This window comes from Oryctolagus cuniculus, chromosome 10 (assembly GCF_051225735.1).
Source record: "Oryctolagus cuniculus isolate XC-2025 breed Fujian yellow rabbit chromosome 10, ASM5122573v1, whole genome shotgun sequence".
Taxonomy (NCBI): Eukaryota; Metazoa; Chordata; class Mammalia; order Lagomorpha; family Leporidae; genus Oryctolagus; species Oryctolagus cuniculus.
Window position 1 is genome coordinate 93401891 of NC_142876.1, and position 21926 is coordinate 93423816.

At 38.1% G+C, this 21926-nt stretch overlaps 1 protein-coding gene across 46 annotated transcripts in view; it reads right to left on the reverse strand.

Moving 5' to 3' along the window:
• SLMAP (sarcolemma associated protein) overlaps nucleotides 1–21926 on the reverse strand; it is a 169138-nt gene that overhangs the window by 41910 nt on the left and 105302 nt on the right. For 28 of the 46 annotated variants that reach the window (NM_001082348.2, XM_051851066.3, XM_051851067.3 and 25 more), the window contains 2 exons: nucleotides 16333–16395; nucleotides 1349–1408 (listed from right to left, as the gene is read on the reverse strand). In NM_001082348.2, coding sequence (NP_001075817.2) covers nucleotides 1349–1408; nucleotides 16333–16395 — 123 coding nt within the window. The remainder of the gene's footprint in view (nucleotides 1–1348; nucleotides 1409–16332; nucleotides 16396–21926) is intronic. The other 18 variants (XM_051851069.3, XM_051851070.3, XM_051851060.3 and 15 more) reach the window with 1 other exon arrangement.

Here is a 21926-nt window from a genome sequence, read left to right on the forward strand (position 1 = left end):
GTTTTCTCCTGTCGTTTCTTACTGCTTTTAAAATTAGCACTGAGAGAAACAGGCTTGTCCATTTGTTCTTTAAGATAAAAACCCAGAAGTGGAAGTGCTGGACCAAAAGGCATATTGTTTAGGACTTTGAATACACAATGATGGCCAGGTTTTAAAAAGAATTTAGCAATGCTGCACAAATCTTTTCCAATAATTCCACCAACATAATTTCAAACACATATGTCCTAACTCAGTATGCATCAAACAGAGCACTAAGGTTTCAAGAAACTTCAATTAAAAGAAGCATTGATTTTTTTTTCTCCCTCTCTATTTGCACTTCAAAATGCTGGCTACTCAATCAGTTAATCTGAATAAGTATTTAGGTGGTGAAGTAAAAGCTATTTTAAAGTATGTTCTCATCTAACTTTAATAAGATGAAATAAATTGCCATAGGTACTAAAAATAGTTCACTGTTCTGAAACTCAATGCCTCTTGCCAGAACAATATTAGTGATGCATATTCTATGCATTCTTTCCCCAAATATGGCATCTGCTGTGCACAAAATTCACAATGGAAGCCACCAGATATCTGTAGTAATAACACCTTTCGAATATTTTAAAAAGGCAAATGAATCCAGTTACTTCAACAAAACAGAATGTGCTAACATTAAGCATTTCATTATCACTTGTTTTTACTAATGAAAAGGACTGCAAATCTAGTTTTAAATTTTGTATCAGTATAGTCTGGTGACAATATCCTCCAAATTTATTTGCCTAAAAGTGATGTTTTAAAACTCAGTTTTCTTCTCTAAGTCTGATGATTATTACAGAAAGAATTCACACAAAAAAAACTAGTTTCCGTTATAAAATGTAAAATTTTATACTCACAAAGCTAATTACTTCTGTTTAAATCAAACTGACACGACAAAAAATAATAAAATATTAAGACAGTAAAAGTCATGTATTTTAACGATATAACAATCCCACGATGCAATTATGATAATTTTTCACTTAAATTGTATGATAAAAGATTTACACTGTATTTAATTAGAATCTTGAAACCAAAGGTTGAAAATAAGACTGGAAGTGAAACAGAGCACAACAAGTTTTAAATACACAAAGAAAGCTGTATCAAGAATTAATTTTCAAAAAAATAATACAAATAGGCTCATCTTAAAAGAAAATTTCCAAGTAAGATATGTTTTAAAACCAAGTTCAACTAATTTATATATAATATCTGATACTCCTACTGGACTCATTTTGGCAGCAGTAAGAAATAAACTGATGGTTAAAATACTATGACCTTGAAAATATACACTTCATTATCCAACAGAGCTATCAAAAACGATAGAAAGAAACAGAAAACGAACCTTTTGCAAGCTTTGTTTCTTCTACCACTTTGGTTAGATGCCCCTCCACGATCAGCTTCTCTGCCAAAGAAAATAAACGTTAGTATCCAAGCCCATACTGAGCAGCATTTCCCTGAGCCCTGCAGTGTAACACATTCCATGACCAAATTTAAAGATGATAACATTACTCCTATGACCAAGCTTGAACAAAAACTTGAAGCTGGAAGGGGAACTAAGAGAACTCTAACTATGACAGAGCAATAACATTAACGCAGAAAACTCAGGGTAGGCAGACAATCTGCCTTTTAATTACATTTCACCTTACTTTAAAAGCCCAGACCCTTTTACAAAGGGCTTGGAAAAAACAATGCCATCTTCTTTTAAATCAAAGATGGTAAGCTGAAATAAAGCAATCCTGAGGTTTTAATTTAAATTAAGAAGCAACAAAAAATTACACTATACTAATAGTTTACTTTTCCTTGCTGACACAATTCAGCAGATATGCCTATGCTGTAACATATTTCAGGAAATGGAATCATTTTCGAAATGTGCTTTCTCAGTAACTTCTTTATAATTATTTTATTTGAAATAACATTTTCATATTCTGCATTTTACTCAAAAATATAATAAATCTTATTCTGTTTTTTCTATGGCAGTCAATCTTTAATTTATTCTTTTTGCAGTAGGTAAAAAATTTTGCTATTCTTTGGCTCTTCAGTCAACTGCAACTTGACCCACACCCACCATTCAACCACTGGAATTACTACTACAAGATCATCACAACCTTCTGTCTACCAGAGCCCAAAGCTCTTTTTCATGCCTTAGACCCTGTAGTATGTGGCACTGTGCGTTCTTGTCTTCTTAAAAACAAAAAGCCAAAGCAACAGGTTTAATTTTAAAAAATATTACTCCTACAAGATGTGTAATGTAAGCTGTCCTTGCTGTCCTCTGACCTGTTCCACTTCATTGCTGAAATTCACTTTATACAAACAACAACTTTTAGCCATTTTTCTAGCATTTACATTTCTATTTGTAAATATATTAATTAAAAAATTTCCATTTTACAAATGATTTATTGACAATCTTGCATACATGATTAAGCTTTAATATTCTACTGTCATCCTAATAAGCTATATTTTGCCAACCTATATCAGCATTTACATTGACTATTTTATGAGTCTTATACTATGATTTTATTTCTTTTCTTATGCAACATTTAGTATTTTTGTAGTTTATAATGACTCATGTTGTTTTACTACATTTTTATGTATCTCTCTCAAGCACAGCCCAAGTTCTTACAGAACATAAAACTTTTAATTTTTTGTCAAACATACTAGGTAATCTATCTACCTACCTACCTATCAACCCACCCATGATGCCTCCCTTCCCTCCGTCCTTTCATTTTTTTTTAAGATTTATTTTATTTGAAATACAGAGTTACATAGAGAGAGAAAAAGAAAGAGGTCTTCCATTCACTGGCTCAATCCCCAAATGGCAGCAATGGCTAGAAACCAGGAGCTTCTTCCGGGTCTCCCATGTGGGTACAGGGGCCCAGGGACTTCCATCCGCCACTGCTTTCCCAGATGCATTAGCAGGGAGCTGGACTGGAAGTAGAGCAGCTGGGATTGGAACCGGTGCCCATATGGGATGCCGGTGCTTTAGGCCTGGCCTTTAACTCACTGTGCCACATCACTGACCCCAGTACTTTGATCTTACTCTGGTCTGGGCTGTCTCCTGTGCAAAATCTCCTTTTCTCCTAGATTCTAAATATTCCTCTTCCTATTTTATTTCCTTATTTTATTCTATTACATCCTCTGATAACTTCCTGAAAGGGATGGCTAGAAGGTAAATGATTTGAGGACTGGCATTAGCTATGGCAAAAACACAGAGTTGTGATGCTGGCATCCCATAGCAGGCTGCCACTTTTGAGTCCTGGCTGCTCAGCTTCATGTTGATACACATGGGAAGACAGGAGAAGACAGCTGAAATGCTTGGGTCCCTGCCAATCATGTGAAAGAACAGCATGGAATTCCTGGCCCCTGGATTCAGCCTGGCCCCAGCCCTGGACATTGTAGCCATTTGGGGAGAGAACTAGAGGATGGAAGATTGATCTCTCTGCCTTTCAAATAATTGTCTTTGTTACCCAGTACACATGGTAGAAACTTTTGTGTTCAGCAATACGTGGTTTGCCTGTGCTTTCTGGGCAGCGGGGTGGACTCCCTAGCACTGAGGCAGGTCCATAGGACCAATGGACAGCATTTAAGAAACAATGAGTAAGTTGGTAAAGGCTCCATCAACCTAGGCTCTTGAGTGACCATGTAGAACAAGGTGTTCTTCCCTATCATGGACATGTAGCAGGAGTGAGAAATAAATGTCACATTAAGCCATTTAAGATTTCACGGTTATTTTACAGCAACCTTTTAATTTAGCTTATTGTGAATAATACGAGACCCTTTGTTTCTTTCTGGAAGTTTTCAGACTCTTCCCTTTATCCCTAGGGTTCTTATCTCTCCCCGTTCCTTTTTTCTTAATTGAGGTGACATTCACATAACTTAAAATAACCACTTAAAAGCAAAGAATTCAGGAGCATTTAGTACATTCATAAAGTTGTGTCACCACTACCTCTACCTAGTTCCAATATATGTTCATCACCCAAAGGAAGCTCCATGTGCATTAAGCAGTTACTCCCCCTTTCTCTCCCCAGGCCCTGAGCATCACCATGGATTTACCTATTCTGTATATTTCATATAAATGGAATAATACCTTGTGAGACTTCCTGCGTTTGTTATAGTGTATGACTTTTTAAAATATATTGTGCTGAACATTCAGTATGTATTTTTGGTTTACATGTTAATATCTTTCAATTTTGGGAATTTTCTTCTACTCTATTTAATTGATAAATTCTTTCATTTAATTGTCCCATTTTCCCCCCTAAGTTGCTCATACCTACCCCCTGCCATATCTGAAATACCCTAGTCCCTTATACAAACTTTCAGTCCTGCCTCTAGCACTATCCATGCACTCCTGCCCTCTCTCAGAAGTACTAAGTGCCTCTGACACTCAAGCCATGTTTTTAACTCGCTTTTCAATTTTTTTTACACCTTCCAAAATTTTGCTAGTATCTATTATCTGCTGTAGTCTTGTTTCCCATTCTCTTTGTCTTCCTGACCTCATGCCCTTTATAACCTTTTATTATGAGTGGGTTCATTCACCATATTTAATCAAAAATTTTCTGCACCCTTTGACTTCTAGCTACTAATCCTAATGTTTATACATGTTTGTGCCTTTCTTTGTTCTCAAGTCTTTCACTGCCATTTGCTCCTTCTGATTATAGTTTAATCGCGTTCAAGATTTCTGTCATCAAAAGAAATTATTTTTTAACAGTTTTAACTACCTGCCATACTTGAATAATTTCTAAATATTAATGCAAAGCCTAGTCATTTCCCTTAGGACCCAGGATCCTATTATCCAATTACTCCCCAAACATCCTCCCCTAGAAATCCCAAAGGGACTTGATCTCACAATGGTTGAAACTGAATTTATTGCCTCTTATTTTCCTCTAAATAGGCTTGATATCTCTACTCTCTTAGCTTCTATAGCTCTTCTTTCAACCTCTTTCAAAGCAAATTGCAATTATTCACTATAAGCATTATGCTGACCTTTTTCATCATACTACGAACTCCTTGAGGATATACACTCATTCCTTCAAATATTTACTATATACCAGGCACAGTAGCAGTCACTCCCATGGAGTACCAAAATAAACTGATAAACTTATGAATTTAGGGTCTAGTAAAAGTGGGGAAGTATCTTATTAAGCATTCAATTCCCAAGACAATTCTGACATATAATCAGTGTTTACAAATGCCTTATATTAAGTAGCAAACAATAAAATAACAGTGGTGCCAGTGCTATAGCATAGCAGGTAAAGCTGCAGCATGCAGTGCTGGCATCCCATATGGGAGCCAGTTCGAGTCCCGGCTGTTCCACTTCTCATCCAGCTCTCTGCAATGGCCTGGAAAAGAAGTTGAAGATGGTCCAAGTCCTTGGGCCCCCGCATCCCCATGGGAGTCCTGGAAGAAGCTCCTGGCTTCGGATTGGCGCTGCTCTGGTCATTGCAGCCAATTGGGGAGTGAACCAGCAGATGGAAGACCACTCTTTCTCTCTGCCTCTCCTTCTTTCTCTATATAACTCTTTCAAATAAATAAACAAACAAATGTTTAAGAAAAACAATAAAATAACAAAGACTTTGAAAATCTAGTTTTTATTATGCTGAAGATCTAAGTACCAACCTGTTTTAAAAATTATAAACACTATCATAAGCATGTAATTTATTGCTTACGGTTCTCTTACGTTTAGAAGAAATTGTGAAGTCCCTACAATCACTTTCAAAGTCCATATGATTATCTCAGAGGTCAGTCAACTACAACCCCAGAGCCAAATACAACGTGCTGGTTTCAGCAAAGTTTTATGGGAACACACCAAGGTCCATTCACTTACATATCACTGAGGCAGTCTTCTTCTTCTTTTTTTAAATTTATTTATTTGAGAGGTAGAGTTACAGAAAGAGAGAAAAAGAGACAACAGAGTCTTTCATCCACTGGTTCATTCCCCAAATAGCCACAACGGCCGGAACTGCTTCTTCAGGCCATAGCAGAGAGCTAGATCGCAAGTGGAGCAGCTGGGACATGAACTGGTGCCCATATGGGATACCGGCACTTCAGGCCAGGGCGTTAACTCGCTGTGCCACAGCACTGGCCCCCGACCTTTTATTTTAAAAGGCATTTTTGTGTTTGTGTATTTTTTGCATATATTTAAACCACTGCTCTCTCTCAGTCTTAGGTTTCCACATGGCTTCTCTCACAGACTTTCCGCATACACCTGCACAACTACACAGCTTAGTCCCATCTCTTTTCTGACATGTACTATCTTTGCTTCTCCCTATCACTTTATTTTTCTTCAGTGAACATATCAATACCTAACATATTACTGCTTTATTAGCTTTATCTGTTCAAGAGAATGTAAACTCCACGAAGGCAAAGGCAAAAATTTTCTTGTCTCATTCACTTCTTCTTGTTCCCCCCCCCCCCTTTTTTTTTTTTTTTTTGACAGGCAGAGTGAGAGAGAGAGACAGAGAGAAAGGTCTTCCTTTGCCGTTGGTTCACTCTCCAATGGCCGGCGCACCGCGCTGATCCGATGGCAGGAGCCAGGAGCCAGGTGCTTTTCCTGGTCTCCCATAGGGTGCAGGGCCCAAGCACCTGGGCCATCCTCCACTGCACTCCCTGGCCACAGCAGAGAGCTGGCCTGGAAGAGGGGCAACCGGGACAGAATTCGGCGCCCCAACCGGGACTAGAACCCGGTGTGCCGGCGCTGCAAGGCGGAGGATTAGCCTAGTGACTTCTTGTTCCCTTTATTTATTTGAAAGGCAGAGTTACAGAGATAGAAGGGGGCAGAAAGGCAGTGAGAGGTCTTCCATCCACTGGTTCACTCTCCACATGGTCTCAACTGCTGGAGCTGGGCCAGTCAGAAGCCAAGACTTTATTCTGAGTCTCCCACATGGGTATAGGGTCCCAGATACTTGGACATTCCTCTGCTGCTTTCCCAGGCACCTTAGCAGAGAGCTAGATCAGAAGTAGGGCAGCTGGGAATCGAACCAGTACCTATATGGGATGCTGATATTGCAGGTGGCAGCTTTACCCACTAAGCCACATTGTCAATCCCTCATTTACGTTTATAACTCCAACACCTAAAATATTACCTGGTCTATATATAATAGATGCTTAATTAATATCTGTCAAATGAATTAATTGGGTACCTTTTTTAAAAAAAGATTTATTTATGGCTGCCGCTGTGGCACAGTGGGTAAAGCTGAGCCTTGTACTGTCAGCATCCCATGTGGATGCCAGTTCATGTCCCAGCTACTCCACTTCTGATCCAGCTCTCTGCTATGGCCTGGAAAAGCGGTAGAAGATGGCCCAAGTCCTTGGGCCCTTGCACCCACATGGGAGACCGTGAAGAAGCTCCTGGCTCCTAGCTTTGGATCGGCACGGCCCCGGACATTGCGGCCAACTGGGGAGTAAGCCAGCAGACGGAAGACCTCTCTCTCTGCCTCTCCTCTCTCTATGAAACTCTGACTTTCAAATAAAATAAATAAATCAAAAAAATTTTTAAAAGATTTATTTATTTATTTGAAGGCAGAGTTACAGAGAGGCAGAGGCAGAGAGAGAGAGGTCTTCCATCCACTGGTTCATTCCCCCAATTGGCCGCATCAGCCAGAGCCAAGCACATCCAAAGTCAGTAGCCAGGAGCTTCTTCCATGTCTCCCACATGGGTATAGGGGCCCAAGTATTGCTTTCCCAGGCCATAGCAGATAGTTGGATTGGAAGTGGAGCAGCAGGGACTAGAACTGGTGCATGAGCAACTATTTTTAAAGGGATCAAACTTAGAAAAGTTATTTGAATGTTTTCCTTATCCTAAAAACCTAAGTTTTAAATAAGTTTAAACTTTTAACACTGCTGGATTATAAGTCCTAGATAACAATTAGCTGCTATTATTATTACTATTGAAACCATTTAAGTTTATATTATAAAATCTGGCTTGAACTCAGCTCTGCTCCTGACTCTGGCTTCCTGCTAATGTAGACCATGGGAGGTAGCAGCAATGGCTTAAGTAATTCAACCACAGCTCAGCCCTGGCTGTTGTGGGCATTTGGGAAGTAAACCAGTGGATGGGAGATGGGAGATTTCTTTTTCTCTTTCTGTCAGATAGAGAGACAGACAGACAGACAGAGAGTCTGGAACTATACGGTCTCAAACTTGAGGTTGGCATTGTGGCACAGTGGGTTGAGCCAAGGCCTTCGATCCCAGCATCTCATATGAGCTCTGGTTCAAGTATCAGCTGTTCTGCTTTCGATCCAGCTCCTCGCTAATGCGCCTGGGAAAGCAGCAGAAAATGACCCAAGTGCTTGGGCCCCTGCCACCCACATAGGAGACAAAGCCAGGCTCCTGGCTTCAGTCTGATCCAGTCTTGGCTGTTGGGGCCATTTAGTGACTGAGTCAACAAATGGAACATCTCTCTTTCTCTACCTCTCTTTCTGTAACTCTTTCAAAAAATAAATAGATCTTAAAAAAACAAAAACAACAACAACAAAACCCAAAAAACTTGTGGTGGAGACTTCAATGCTTTGAAAGTACTAAAAGTCACAAGTGTGGGCTGGCATTGCGGTGTTGGTACAGTGGGTTAAGTTACGGTTTGCAATGCCAGAATTCCGTATCAGTCTACCAGTTTGGGTCCTGGCTGCTCCACTTCCTGTCTAGCTTCCTGCTAATGTGCCTGGAAAAGTAGCAGCCTGTGCCACTCACATGGGAGACCTGGAGTTCTAGGCTCCTGGCTTCAGCCTGGACCAGCCCCAGCCACCAAAACTATTTGGAGAGTGAATCAGCAGATGGAAGATTTTTTATTTTTTATTTTTTATTTTTTGACAGGCAGAGTGGACAGCGAGAGAGAGAGACAGAGAGAAAGGTCTTCCTTTGCCGTTGGTTCACCCTCCAATGGCCGCCGCTGCCAGCGTTCCAGCCGGTGCACCGCGCTGATCCGATGGCAGGAGCCAGGAGCCAGGTGCTTTTCCTGGTCTCCCATGGGGTGCAGGGCCCAAGCACCTGGGCCATCCTCCACTGCACTCCCTGGTCACAGCAGAGAGCTGGCCTGGAAGAGGGGCAACCGGGACAGAATCCGGCGCCCCGACCGGGACTAGAACCCGGTGTGCCGGTGCCGCTAGGCGGAGGATTAGCCTAATGAGCCACGGCGCCGGCCTTGGAAGATATTCTCTCTGTTTCTGTCACTCCACCTTTAAATAAATAAATCTTTTTAAAAAGTCACTAGTGTAACACACACAATCAAAATAGGGAGATTTGAGATCTTTACCTATGACCTATCAGCCTCAGAGACTTAAAAAGAGAACTTCCAGGTGATGGTATCTGCAGGTCTTGAATAAGCTATGTGCCTTGGCACAACTGAAGAACAGAGTAGAGCCTTTCTTTCTGTTTATATAAAACACCCTTTATTGAAGGATACTGTAGAGATAAGTATTCATTTCCTCCTATTTTAAAATCATATTTATTGAGAACAATAATAAAAAGAAACATAATATAAAAGTACAGATTAATAAAACTTAATAAAGCAAATTTCTGTGTGACCACAGCCCAATAAACAAAACCTCCCTACCAACCTCCAAAGCCTTCCACATTCTCCTTTTCAGTTAACCCCTCCCAACCCATCCTCCTGACTTTTAAGGAATTCAACGCCTTACATTTCTTTATAATCACACTATCCAAATATTCTTGACTAAATAATATATTGTAATTTTTACTGTTTTTGAAGTTTATATAATGTCAGGTACTTTCACCTAATTTACCTAAGTGTACTTATTCATTTGACTACTAAAGGTCTTTCGGGTTACTTTGACTTCTGAACTGGAAATACTGTTGCTATGAATGTGCTTGATTTATATTTATATGCAGGCATATCTGTAGGAAATCTACCAAAAAGTAGAACTGATGTTTTGACAACATCTGAAAATCATCATCTAGGCATTTCCTTTAGCCAGAAAACATCTAACAGAGTTGCAGAAACTGTTAAATCTTGACAAAGACTGAACAAAAGAGAACCAAGTTTATTTCTTGGCCAACAAAAATAAATGATGGACTAACTATATTACTATGTGGTATAAAATAAAAATGAAGCACAATACAATGCATTCAAAAGAATTCCACAGGAAGCACAGGTGCCAAGACTAATTTGAAAGCTAAAGAGCCATTTTCTTCACATGACAGCTCCAAATAATTGAAATGTTAAAGCAGAAGACAAATTCAAATATCACAGACTATCTGATACTAATGTCAGCTGCTCAAGGATCTCAAACAAACTAAGGGGAGAGAGGAAGAGGTGGATATAAAACAACTCAACAATCTGTTGCTGTAATTCCCAGGCTGGATATTTCTAAATCTCACAGGTGGGTTTCAAGAAATATGTTAAAAAGTCATCAAAATAAAGTGTTTAAGACTAAACTTTTACTGGTAAAAATTTAGATACATACAGGTAATTAAAAAGATATTCCCTAGCCGATGAGAAAATATTACTTAACAGAAATGATATAGATCAATCAGCTTTCATAATCATATGATGAGGGATAAGAAGGAGGAAATAAGTTACTTCCACATAAAAGCATCCACAAACACTTCTCCATGTTCCACCCCACCCACCCCATATATTTCCTACTTAACTAGCTATTCTACATTTCTGTGTGCCAGGCGTTACTCAGAGCACTTAGTAAATTAACTTTCCATTAACTTTTCTAATAAGCCTATGAGGTAAATACTGCCATCTCATTTTATAAATGAGGATATTAGATTACAAGAGGTTAATTTGCTCAGAATTATATTAACAGTGAGAAAATAATTCAGTATTTATATCAAGATCTCTCTGACCCAATTATAAACATCATAAATGGAAATTAAAGTCACCTAAAAGGTCAATAAACTTAAATACAGTAAAGAAACTGAAATTAGAATTAACAACAAGATACTATCAAAGTAAGTCAACAAACAGTTCCAAAAGTTATCTGTATGAAAACTGAGGAAGAACAAGAGAGAGAAAAGCAACTGACAATTCAGTGACAGGACAGATGTTCGACTCAGTGGTTAAGACGCTGCTTGGGATGCCATATCCCATATCAGAGTGCCTGGGTCTGAGTCCCAGCTCTTCCTTTGATGCAAGTTTCCTGTTCATGCTGGGAGGCAGCAGATGATGGTTCAAGGACTTGGGTCCCAGCCACCCACATGGGAGACCTGGATTGAGTTCCTGGCTCCTGGCTTTCAACCCGGCCCAGCCCTGGCTGTTTGGGAGTGAGCCAGCAGACAGAAGATCTGTCTCTCCACTAATCTGTTACTCTGCCTTTCAAATAAATAAATAAACCTTTTTTTTTTTTAATAAGAACACAGAAACATTTTTCAAATAAGATACAGTGTACATACCAAACACTGCTGAAATGAATTCTAGATTATCACCTGGGAGTAAAGCTAGCAGAAAATGTTAGAAAGCTCACTGAATGGGGTAATGATAGATACAAACTCCAATATTTCCTAGACAAACTCCAATAAGAAAAAACAAATAAAAAATTAGCAGCATCCGGCTTATATTCTTTTTTCCTATAATGGGAGACATAACCTCCAACAAGCAGGAGCCAGTTGGCTTAGAGAAACTTAAGTTAAAAAAGCCAAGTTTAAAAAAACTCTTTCAAGTAGAATATGTAATCAGAATAATCCTGAGATTGTTCAGAGGCTGACCTCATGGAGTGATGAAAAGTAAACACTTAGTCACACGAGCAACACTTACCCCAAATAAGGCAATTTCTATGTAAGAGCAAAGCCTAACAGAAAGAAGGGAATAAGAGAAACATACACAGATAGTGACTGTAATTTCAGGGGAGACAGGAAGATAATTTTTTTGAAAATCAGGAAAAACATCCAGCAATATACGAAATATTAACAGAATTAAACTTTTGCCTAGGAATAACAGCAGTTAAATCCCACAATCAACATGGATTAAAGAATATAGACAGGAGGCTCACTGCACCAAAAGGGAGATGTCCTTGAGGGAGTGGGCAGTTAAGTCTCTGTAAAGTAACCTCAGAGGAACTTTTCTCTGGCACCCAGCAGTGATGCCTTTGCCCTTATCAGGACACAGAGTAGCAAGGGAAATCAAAGGCACAGGCAGTCATGCACTCTGCGCCCACCAAGGCAGGTCTCCATGTCCTTAGAGTCTCCACCTTGCACCTTTCATATTTCCAAGCAGTACAGAGGATAATCAAGTGGCAAAGTTCATCGATGAATGAAACAGATTTAGAGATGCACAATTTATTAGCTCAGAAACACAGAAGTCTCAATGTATCCATTAAGTTTATACAGTAAACATTACATAATTAAAATGTGCAGGGTACATGGAATGTAGAGCTCTGCCTAAATCACACTGATGTTCTGAATCCCTGAAGTGAAAAACACTGCAAAAGCTGTTTAGTAAGGTTTACTGCAGTTTACTTGTTAAGTCTAGATTTCATGTGGTAAAGCTCTTTTTAAACAAAATACTGACTTTGCGATTCTGGAATTACACAAAAGATTACATTTAAATCTGTTCGAAGGCCAATCTCTTTGCCTGAGACTAAGAGCTGTTCTCTAAAAAGATAATTTAAAAAGCTTGTTTTACCATAAAAGGAAAGCAAGTTGAAATGTGTTCCAACTCATTTACTTCCCATAAAATAACCTTGCAAACTGAGAGAGCCAGTAACAAAATAACTCTTATGGATTCATATATAAAAACTAAAAATTTTATCAATATTTAAAAAAGATATACACAAAGAATCAGATGGATGTAAACTATTTGCTTTTTAACTTCTAAAGCACAAGGTGAACTGATACTACACAAGCACTAAATAATGAAGGCTAAGTATTTAACATTTGCTTTTCCAAAGATTGAATATAAAAATATGATTAATATCATATATCAGTTCAAGATGTCTATCAATGAAAATAATGATATAAAGTTTGTGTGCTTGTCAGTAAATAATTCCAAATGGTTTAAAAAGTCTTCCGTATAGGGGCCAGCACTGTGGCGCAGCAGGTTAAAGCTCTGACCTGCAGTGCCAGCATCCCACCAGTGAGAACATCCCACATGGGGACTGGTTCAAGTCCTGGCTACTCCACTTCTGATCCAACTACCTACTAATGCCCCTGGGAAAACAGTACAGGATGGCCCAAGACCTTGGGTTCCTGTACCCACGTGGGAGACCTGGAAGAAGCTCATGGCTCCTGCCTTTGGATCGGTTCAACTCCGGCCATTGCAGCCATTTTGGGAGTGAACCAGTGGATGGAAGACCTCTGTCTTTCTGTCTCTAACTCTGCCTCTCAAATAAATAAATAAAATCTTTAAAATAAATAAATAAATAAAATAAAAAATTTAAAAAGTGTTCAGTAAAAATTTACAAAAGATGTTTTATGGCTTAGGTTTGCTTGTGATGAAACTTATTAAATACAACAATCGTTATTAAAGAATGTTATTAAGAATTGTTATTAAAGAATGCTTGTTATTTATTTATTTATTTTGACAGGCAGAGTGGACAGTGAGAGAGAGAGATAGAGAGAAAGGTCTTCCTTTGCCGTTGGTTCACCCTCCAATGGCCGCTGTGGCCAGCGCGCTGCGGCCAGCGCACCACGCTGATCCGATGGCAGGAGCCAGGTACTTCTCCTGGTCTCCCATGGGGTGCAGGGCCCAAGCACCTGGGCCATCCTCCACTGCACTCTCTGGCCACAGCAGAGAGCTGGCGTGGAAGAGGGGCAACCGGGACAGAATCCAGCGCCCCGACCGGGACTAGAACCCGGTGTGCCGGCGCCGCAAGGCGGAGGATTAGCCTAGTGAACCGTGGCGCTGGCCAAGAATGCTTGTTATTAAAGAATGAAATGTATATGACAAAAATCAAGCCAGAGGGAATCCTCACTATTCCAATTCTGCCCATCCAAATTTAAGGAACCAAATCAAACAGATTTGGAACATTTTTGAGATAAAACTAGAATCATCGATAACCAAAGACTTGCTACTTGCTACCTGAAATTTAAAAAGATCTTCTGTCAGCTGTTTCACTTCCCAAATGGCCCCAATGGCAGGGGCTCAGCCAAGCTGAAGCCAGGAGCGTAGAACTCCATCTGAGTCTCCCACATGGATGGAAGGGGCCAAGCATTTGGGCCATCTCCTGCTGCTTCCCAGGTGCATTACCAGGGAGCTGGATCAGAAGCAGAGCAGCTGGGACTTGAACTACTGTTCATATGAGATGCTGGTATCACAGGCAGGTTTAACTGGCTTTGCCACAATACTGGCCCCAGAATGGGATTTTATGTTCTAATTTTTCCTTCTAAGTTCAACATGCTTAGTATTTCCCAAGCTATTGCATAGTCCTCATAAATAGCACTGTATTAGCTGTCTAATAAACCCATTGAGAGAATTTGCTGTAATTCACATAACTTTCATGCTACTTCTGAATATTTATTTGGTCCTTTTTTTCTCCATAATTACAATGCAGTAAAAATCTCCAATCAGCTTTATCTTTATTTTCAACAAAAATTGTTCTAACTATAGATATTTTATAATATTATTTTACATAAAATGTTCACTAACACATTAAACATTAACAATTAAAAAGGTATTTTTAAAGTAAATAACAAGAATGAAGTAAAAGGATTTTTATATACTGCAACTCAGTAAAACATTTTTTTGGATAATTTTCTGTTCTATTTCTTTAGGTTCAAAATATAAATCCCAAAAGTTCAAAATAACATTAACTTACCAAAGAATGATAATGTGTAGTAAAAGTTTAAAATATTTTTTCTGAAGATTTGTATGTTAGATTATATATTCTTTTGGTTGATTTCAGAGGATACCAATCATCTTGCCCCAAATTGCTGTACCAAATTTATGTGAGATTTAGTAATTAGAAGGCAATAAAAAGATACACTCATCTTTGCTTTGTGAATATTTTTTAAAAGACAAGGAGGGGTGGACTTGGTGGGTTAAATTGTCGCTTGGAATGCCTGCATCTCACATAGGAGGTGCCACTTTCAGTCCCAGCTACCCTGTTCCAGTACCAGCTGCTTGGTAATGTGCCTAGAAAGCAGCAGATGATGCAAGTACTTAGGTTCTTGCCACCCAGATGGGAGACCCAGATGGAGTTCCTGACTCTGCTCTGGCCTAGCCCTGGCTGTTGATGGAAGATTTGTCTATTATTCTACCTTTCAAATAAATACATAAGTAAAATTTTAAAATGAGACAAAGAAATATGCCATATTTATTAAAAAATTATCTCAAAATAATATTAACTTATGTCTAATATTATAGTATCCAAAACTAACAAATTCAGAAGTTCTTCTAAAACTAAGAAATTCTGTGTCCTTAAAAGATCCCTAGGGAATATAAAATTTGTGATTACCAGATATGACCTTTACAACCCCCAAGAGCTCCATACATGGGGGCAATCACAAATGCATGCACACCCGCAAGATGGGATTATAAGCATAAAAATTTGTAAAACCATTCATTTCAACAGATAGGAGGAGGCAGACAGACAGGAAGGAAAAGGAAAATGTCAGAGAAAGCATTTGCCTAATCAGAAAAAGTATGGACATCAGCAACAAATCTTTATTAAACACAGTGACCTTTATTTGTTACTAACAAAAACAAGATATTATCACAACCTTGTGACTGCTATAGATTTAAGCATTTATGTGATTTTCAAGTAAAAATAAAATCACAGTATTTTTGTTTAGGATTTAGTAAGGTTGTCTAAATTACCTCAAAAGCCAACCTATCTTTAAAATCATCTTAAAGACAGCCGTGTACAGCATCCCAAGACTAGGTACAGTTGTCAGACTGCAGGACAATCTACTGCTACTCCTTCCCTCGAAATAGGAAGTTCCTGTTATCCTGAGGGCCATTTTCAGAAGTCAATCTGCAAACTAAATAATTATTTTTGTGGCCTCATTTGATCTAAGAAATTTATTTAAGAACTCAAAATTCAAATCTTTGATAAAATTAGAATTCAAATAAAACAAGTTAATGTTATTACTATCTCTTCATTAAGTATCCATAGGAAGTTTAAATACTTGATATTCCATTTATTGTTGCTCAGTAATGATTTTTATAAAATTAACAAGCTTGAAGCTTCCTATTTTGTGTGTACAAATGACTAACCTGAAATGCTTAGCTCCACTTATGAAGACAAATGCATCAGGAATATTTTTCTCAAAATACAGAGATACAATATGAAAAGGCCCACTGCTGTCTGAAGATGGCCCTTTGTACACTTCTAATAAAGCAAACACATTCAGTTCCTCATTTGTCCTCTGACTTTTCAATTTTAGCTCCTGGCTTCATTAAAATCAATGCGAAAAATACTCTGTACTCACTCTGGCATTCTATGAACTGATGAATAAAAGTGCAGTCCCCGCCACTCTTTGAAAGCAAGTGCTCTAATAAAGAAAGAAACACCTTTAAGGATATAGTTTATTGCTGTCTTTGAAAACCAACAGCAAAGTCAGAAAAACTGAAATGTATTAACATGGCTAACTCTGAGAAAAATTTGAATATATTTTAACACATATTTTGGAGCTGAAGTTAAATGACTGAAAATTCTGGCTTTATAATCATTAATCTGTACCCTAAATGGTTAGCTTTTTAAAGGTGCAGTTTTTATCCAAAGAACTACAACAAAGTAAAAAACCCATATAAATACATTGCTTTAACAAGCTTCTCCCATTTTAAAAATATACCTATTTTCATGAGAGCTTAACAAATTCCATTAAATAACTTAAAATTTTTGTATTTTTAATTACTAAATTAATTTGCAATTACTGATATCCAAGAGCCCCTTTACAAAGCTACATAGTCACCTTAGTTAACAGGCAAAAAATAAGTATCTCAAAAATACATAATTCTTTAAAATTTAAGAAAATACATTTTAAAATTTAATTTTTCATTTCACAAATAATCTTCCCTTTTGAGTCACTTAATCTTTACTCAGGCCGGCACCACGACTAACTAGGCTAATCCTCCACCTTGCAGCGCCGGCACACCGGGTTCTAGTCCCGGTCGGGGCGCCGGATTCTGTCCTGGTTGCCCCTCTTCCAGGCCAGCTCTCTGCTGTGGCCAGGGAGTGCAGTGGAGGATGGCCCAAGTGCTTGGGCCTTGCACCCCATGGGAGACCAGGATAAGTACCTGGCTCCTGCCATCGGATCAGTGCGGTGTGCTGGCTGCAGCGCTCCGGCCACGGTGGCCATTGGAGGGTGAACCAACGGCAAAAGACCTTTCTCTCTGTCTATCTCTCTCACTGTCCACTCTGCCTGTCAAAACTGTAACACAGTAGTTCTAATAAAAGTTTCAGTCCTTTTCTTACAATAATCTTTATTACTCTGATGCAAAGAATTAACTACTGAATCTGGATAATATCCTTCAATTACATATTTGTGTAGTTTGGGAAGTTTAAGTGTTAAAAATATATTCCAACATATTGAGTATCTGAAAGGTGTGGAAGCACTAAAACCTGTCAAAATGGACACAATTTCATATCACTCTCAATGTAAAAGCCTCCTTTCTCTTCATCTCAACTCTGCATGAGAAGCAGACACCTCCTACTCTGAGAGTACACCACCCTCTCTCGACATCGTTCTAACTAGCTGCCTTGTTTGCCTCTGTTCTCAATTCTATTATCATCCTTTATGTAGCTGCAAGGTGTGTAAAACCTCCAGTCAACAGTCACCATCAATGTAAGACAAAAACCTGGGAATAAAAGGTTAATACAACTCATGTTTTAGAAAGACCAACATTACATACTTGGGATGTTATACAGAGATAAAATATAGCCCTCAAAAGAAAAAATGTTAACTGCAAAGATATTTAAAATTTAAAAGTATTTAATAAACAGAATATGCCAACTGGAGACAAGAAAATAAAAACAGGAACCCTTCAGGAGACTATTAACTATCAAGATAAAAAAAGTTGTTTTACATCAATCCTAAGCTACATATAATACTTTCAAAAATATTATATCATGTTAAATAAGAAAACTCACTTAGAACCAGATTTTCAACTAAATAAAAGACTTCATAAAACCTATTTGAAATCAAATTTTAGGCTAATATCAATGAACTTTAGATGACACTTATTAAAGCAGGACATCCCACCACAATTCACAAAGCTAAAAGTCATTCCTTTCTACTCTGGTTTTAATACCTAAACTAAATTAAAATATTTACTACAACATTTTAGATAAAACCTGAGATGAGATTAAATATAAATATATATACATATTTATGACTTCTACAAAGAAATTGCCTATACATATGAGAGAAAAGCCTTACAGATAATATACATAAAGTATTTGAATCATGATCCTTTCAATACTCCATTACTTCAATTTGGGTCTTTAGGAATTCACTTTCCCACTACAAAATATACCAGTGACAGTCTCAAAGGAATCAGATATTTATAAGAGTGATGTCTTTGTACAAAGATACAGAGACAAAAAAGTAGAGAATCACTCTACTTAAAATGTATTTTATTTATATATGAATTTCCTATAGATTTTGACTTCTTATACTCACACTGTCCAACACTACAGACATTGGTCCACGTAGCTAATGAGTCCTGAAATGTGGCTAGTTAGGATTGAGATGTATACTAAGTATAAAACACATGTGCAATGATTTCAAATAATCAGAAAAGAAAAAGTGAAATATGGGCCGGCGCCGCGGCTCACTAGGCTAATCCTCCGCCTTGTGGCGCCAGCACACCGGGTTCTAGTCCCAGTCGGGGCACCGGATTCTGTCCCGGTTGCCCCTCTTCCAGGCCAGCTCTCTGCTGTGGCCAGGGAGTGCAGTGGAGGATGGCCCAGGTGCTTGGGCCCTGCACCCCATGGGAGACCAGGAGAAGTACCTGGCTCCTGCCATCGGATCAGCGCGGTGCGCCGGCCGTGGAGGCCATTGGAGGGTGAACCAACGGCAAAGGAAGACCTTTCTCTCTGTCTCTCTCTCTCACTGTCCACTCTGCCTGTCAAAAAAATAAATAAATAAATAAATAAATAAAATAAAAAGTGAAATATTACATTAGTAATCATTTAATATTGATTATATGTTGAAATGTAACATTTTGGATACTGTGAGTTAAATATATCATTAAAATTTGTTTTACCTTTTCAAAAATTAGTATTAATGTGTCAACCAGAAAAAAATTTAATTATACACGTAGCTCTCATATTTCTTTCAGAAAGTATTATTCTAAACTTTCTACGATATAATTATATTTATTAAATAAAATACAACAAATTTATAGAGGGGCCGATGCTGTGGCTTAGAAGGTTAAGCCTCTGCCGACAGTGCCGCCATCCCATATGGGTGTTTGCTGGAGTCCCGGCTGTCCCATTTCCAATCCAGCTTTCTGATAATGTGCCTGGGAAAGCAGTGGATGATGGTCCAAGTCCTTAGGGCCCTGCACCCACATAAGAGACCAGGAAGAAGCTCCTGGCTCTGACTCTGGCCTGGCCCAGCCCTGACTGCTGTGGCCATTTGGAGAGTGAACTAGCGGATAGAAGATATCTGTCTCTCTCTTTCCTTCTCTCTCTGTATCACTGCCCTTCAAATAAATAAATAAATCTTTTAAAAAAGTATGCATTTAGCAGCTATGTTATATTTAAATAATTTAAAAATGGAGCTCACTGGAAGAAGCATTAATTTTTAACATCTCTTTATATTTTTTGAATATTCTATTAAAACCATACTTGATACTCTGCTATTTAAATGGTAATTCTCATTAAAATCACGTAATATTATGGCTATGGACTTTGGCAATATTGGAATATTAGGTAATTTGCTTGTTATTATATTGCAAGTGATTTAGAATGTAATAAGGGATCCCTCTTAATCCAAAATCCTTTCTCTAACTAAATTTGGTGTAACACAGTTTTTTAATATATTGAGAAATTTATTACTTACCTATTATCTACTCAATTTATCATCACCAAAAAAAGATAAAAAACCCACACACTAACAGAGGATAATCATTATAGCAAGGTTTAAGTATTTAAAATATCTTATTTAGTTTTAAATCAAGCAGTCTACAACTATTTATAACGTAAAATGTCTCCTACCATTCTAAATCAGTTAAATTTTAAGCAGTACGTTGCCAACTGTATAAAGATGACTTCATGCACATAAAAGGCTTTTTGTAACTAAAGAAAAAGAAGGTACCTAGCTTGTGTTAACATTATTAATAAATACATTCTCATGTCAGGAGTGTGACAGATTTTATTAAAAAGTAAACATGCCAGAAAGAGAAAAGCAAGAAAAGTCACAACAGAAAATATAAAATCATTTAAGGAAGGTAAATTTTTGAAGAGGATTAAATAATTTTATATAAGTTTGCTGGACATATTTAATGAGAAGCAACTAGTAATTTTGGTGCAATGAATATAAACTACACCTTTAAAAATTCTCATACTGAAAATCAAGTTGAAATTTCAAAAAATCAAGTCATTTTACATATCATACATAGAACAAATAACAATCATTAATAAAACTGTTTTCCTGAGTTTCAAAACTTATTACATATGCAATATTGGGTTTTGACCTCGTAGTTGACATATATATGTTTACCTGAGCCTACTGTGTAAGTCTCGATTAAAAAACCAACCAACCAAACAAACAAAAAAACCAGCTTCTAATTGATTGCTGAGAACTATCAAGATATCCCGATACATGGAAAAAATATTCAATTTGTAGTTCTAGGTATGGGCCTTGTTATTTTCCACTAACTTTTACATCAAAAAATAAGATGACAGGCACATAGATTGGTAAACATAGAGAACAGTGTTCCTCCTTGTGTACTGAAAGTATCTAGTGCAGGATCTGTCACATAACTGGTATTCAACCAATATTGGATGGAAGGGGAGATGTGGAAGAAGAATAGGGATCTTCAAGACGGAAGTATTAGTGACTGCCGCTGTGGCATAGCAGGTAAAGCTGTCGCCTGCAGTGCCAACATCCAATATGGACAGCTGGTTCAAGACCCTGTTGCTTCTCTTTGATCCAGCTCTCTGCTATGGCCTGGGAAAGCAGTAAAAGATGGCTCAAGTCCTTGGGCCCTTGCACCCACGTGGGAGACCTGGAAGAAGCTCCTGTTCAGTTCTGCTCCGCTCCGGCCATTGCAACCATCTGGGGAGTGAACCAGCAGATGGAAGACCTCTCTCTCTGTCCCTGCCTCTCTGTAAGTCTTTCAAATAAATGAATAAATCTTTTGAAAAAAAAAAAAAAAAAAAGACTGAAGTATTATAAAAGCCACGTGGTAAAAAGTATCCCATGTAGTAGTAGGCCAACCAATAAGTAATGGCTTACAGTTTTTGACCAGAGAGAGCCAAACTATCCAGAAAGAATGGTCACAGAACTAAGAACTAATAAAGGAGTATAATAAATGATTTTATTCTCTGATCAACGAAACAGATGGATAAAGAGAACAGTTTTTATGACATGTCCAAGGGCCCAAACAATGGTTAAATAAACTCAAAACATTAAAAATGGGGATTAAGGGGCAAGTGTTTGATTTAGCAGTTACACTGCCACTTGGGATGCCCACCTACCACATCAAAATCCTAGGCTGTCCACTTCTAATCCAATTCTGTGCTAACACGCATACTGGAGAAGCAGGTGACAGCTAATGTACTTGTGTTCCTATCACACATATAGAAGATCCAGATTCAATCCTGGGCTTCTGGTTCCAGCCTGACCCAGCCCTGAATTGAGCAGGTATTTGGGGAATAAACCAGAGAATAGAAGAAAATCATTCCCCCTCCCTTTCACTCTGCTTTTCAAATAAAATGAAAAAAAAAAAAAAAAAAAAAGGGGGGGGGTGTCAATTATCATCTAGAAGCAGAGCTCAATGGAACAAAATGGTAATATAGCTCTTTGAAAAATACGGCAGGGGTAATGAGAGCCTACACAAGCCATTATTACAG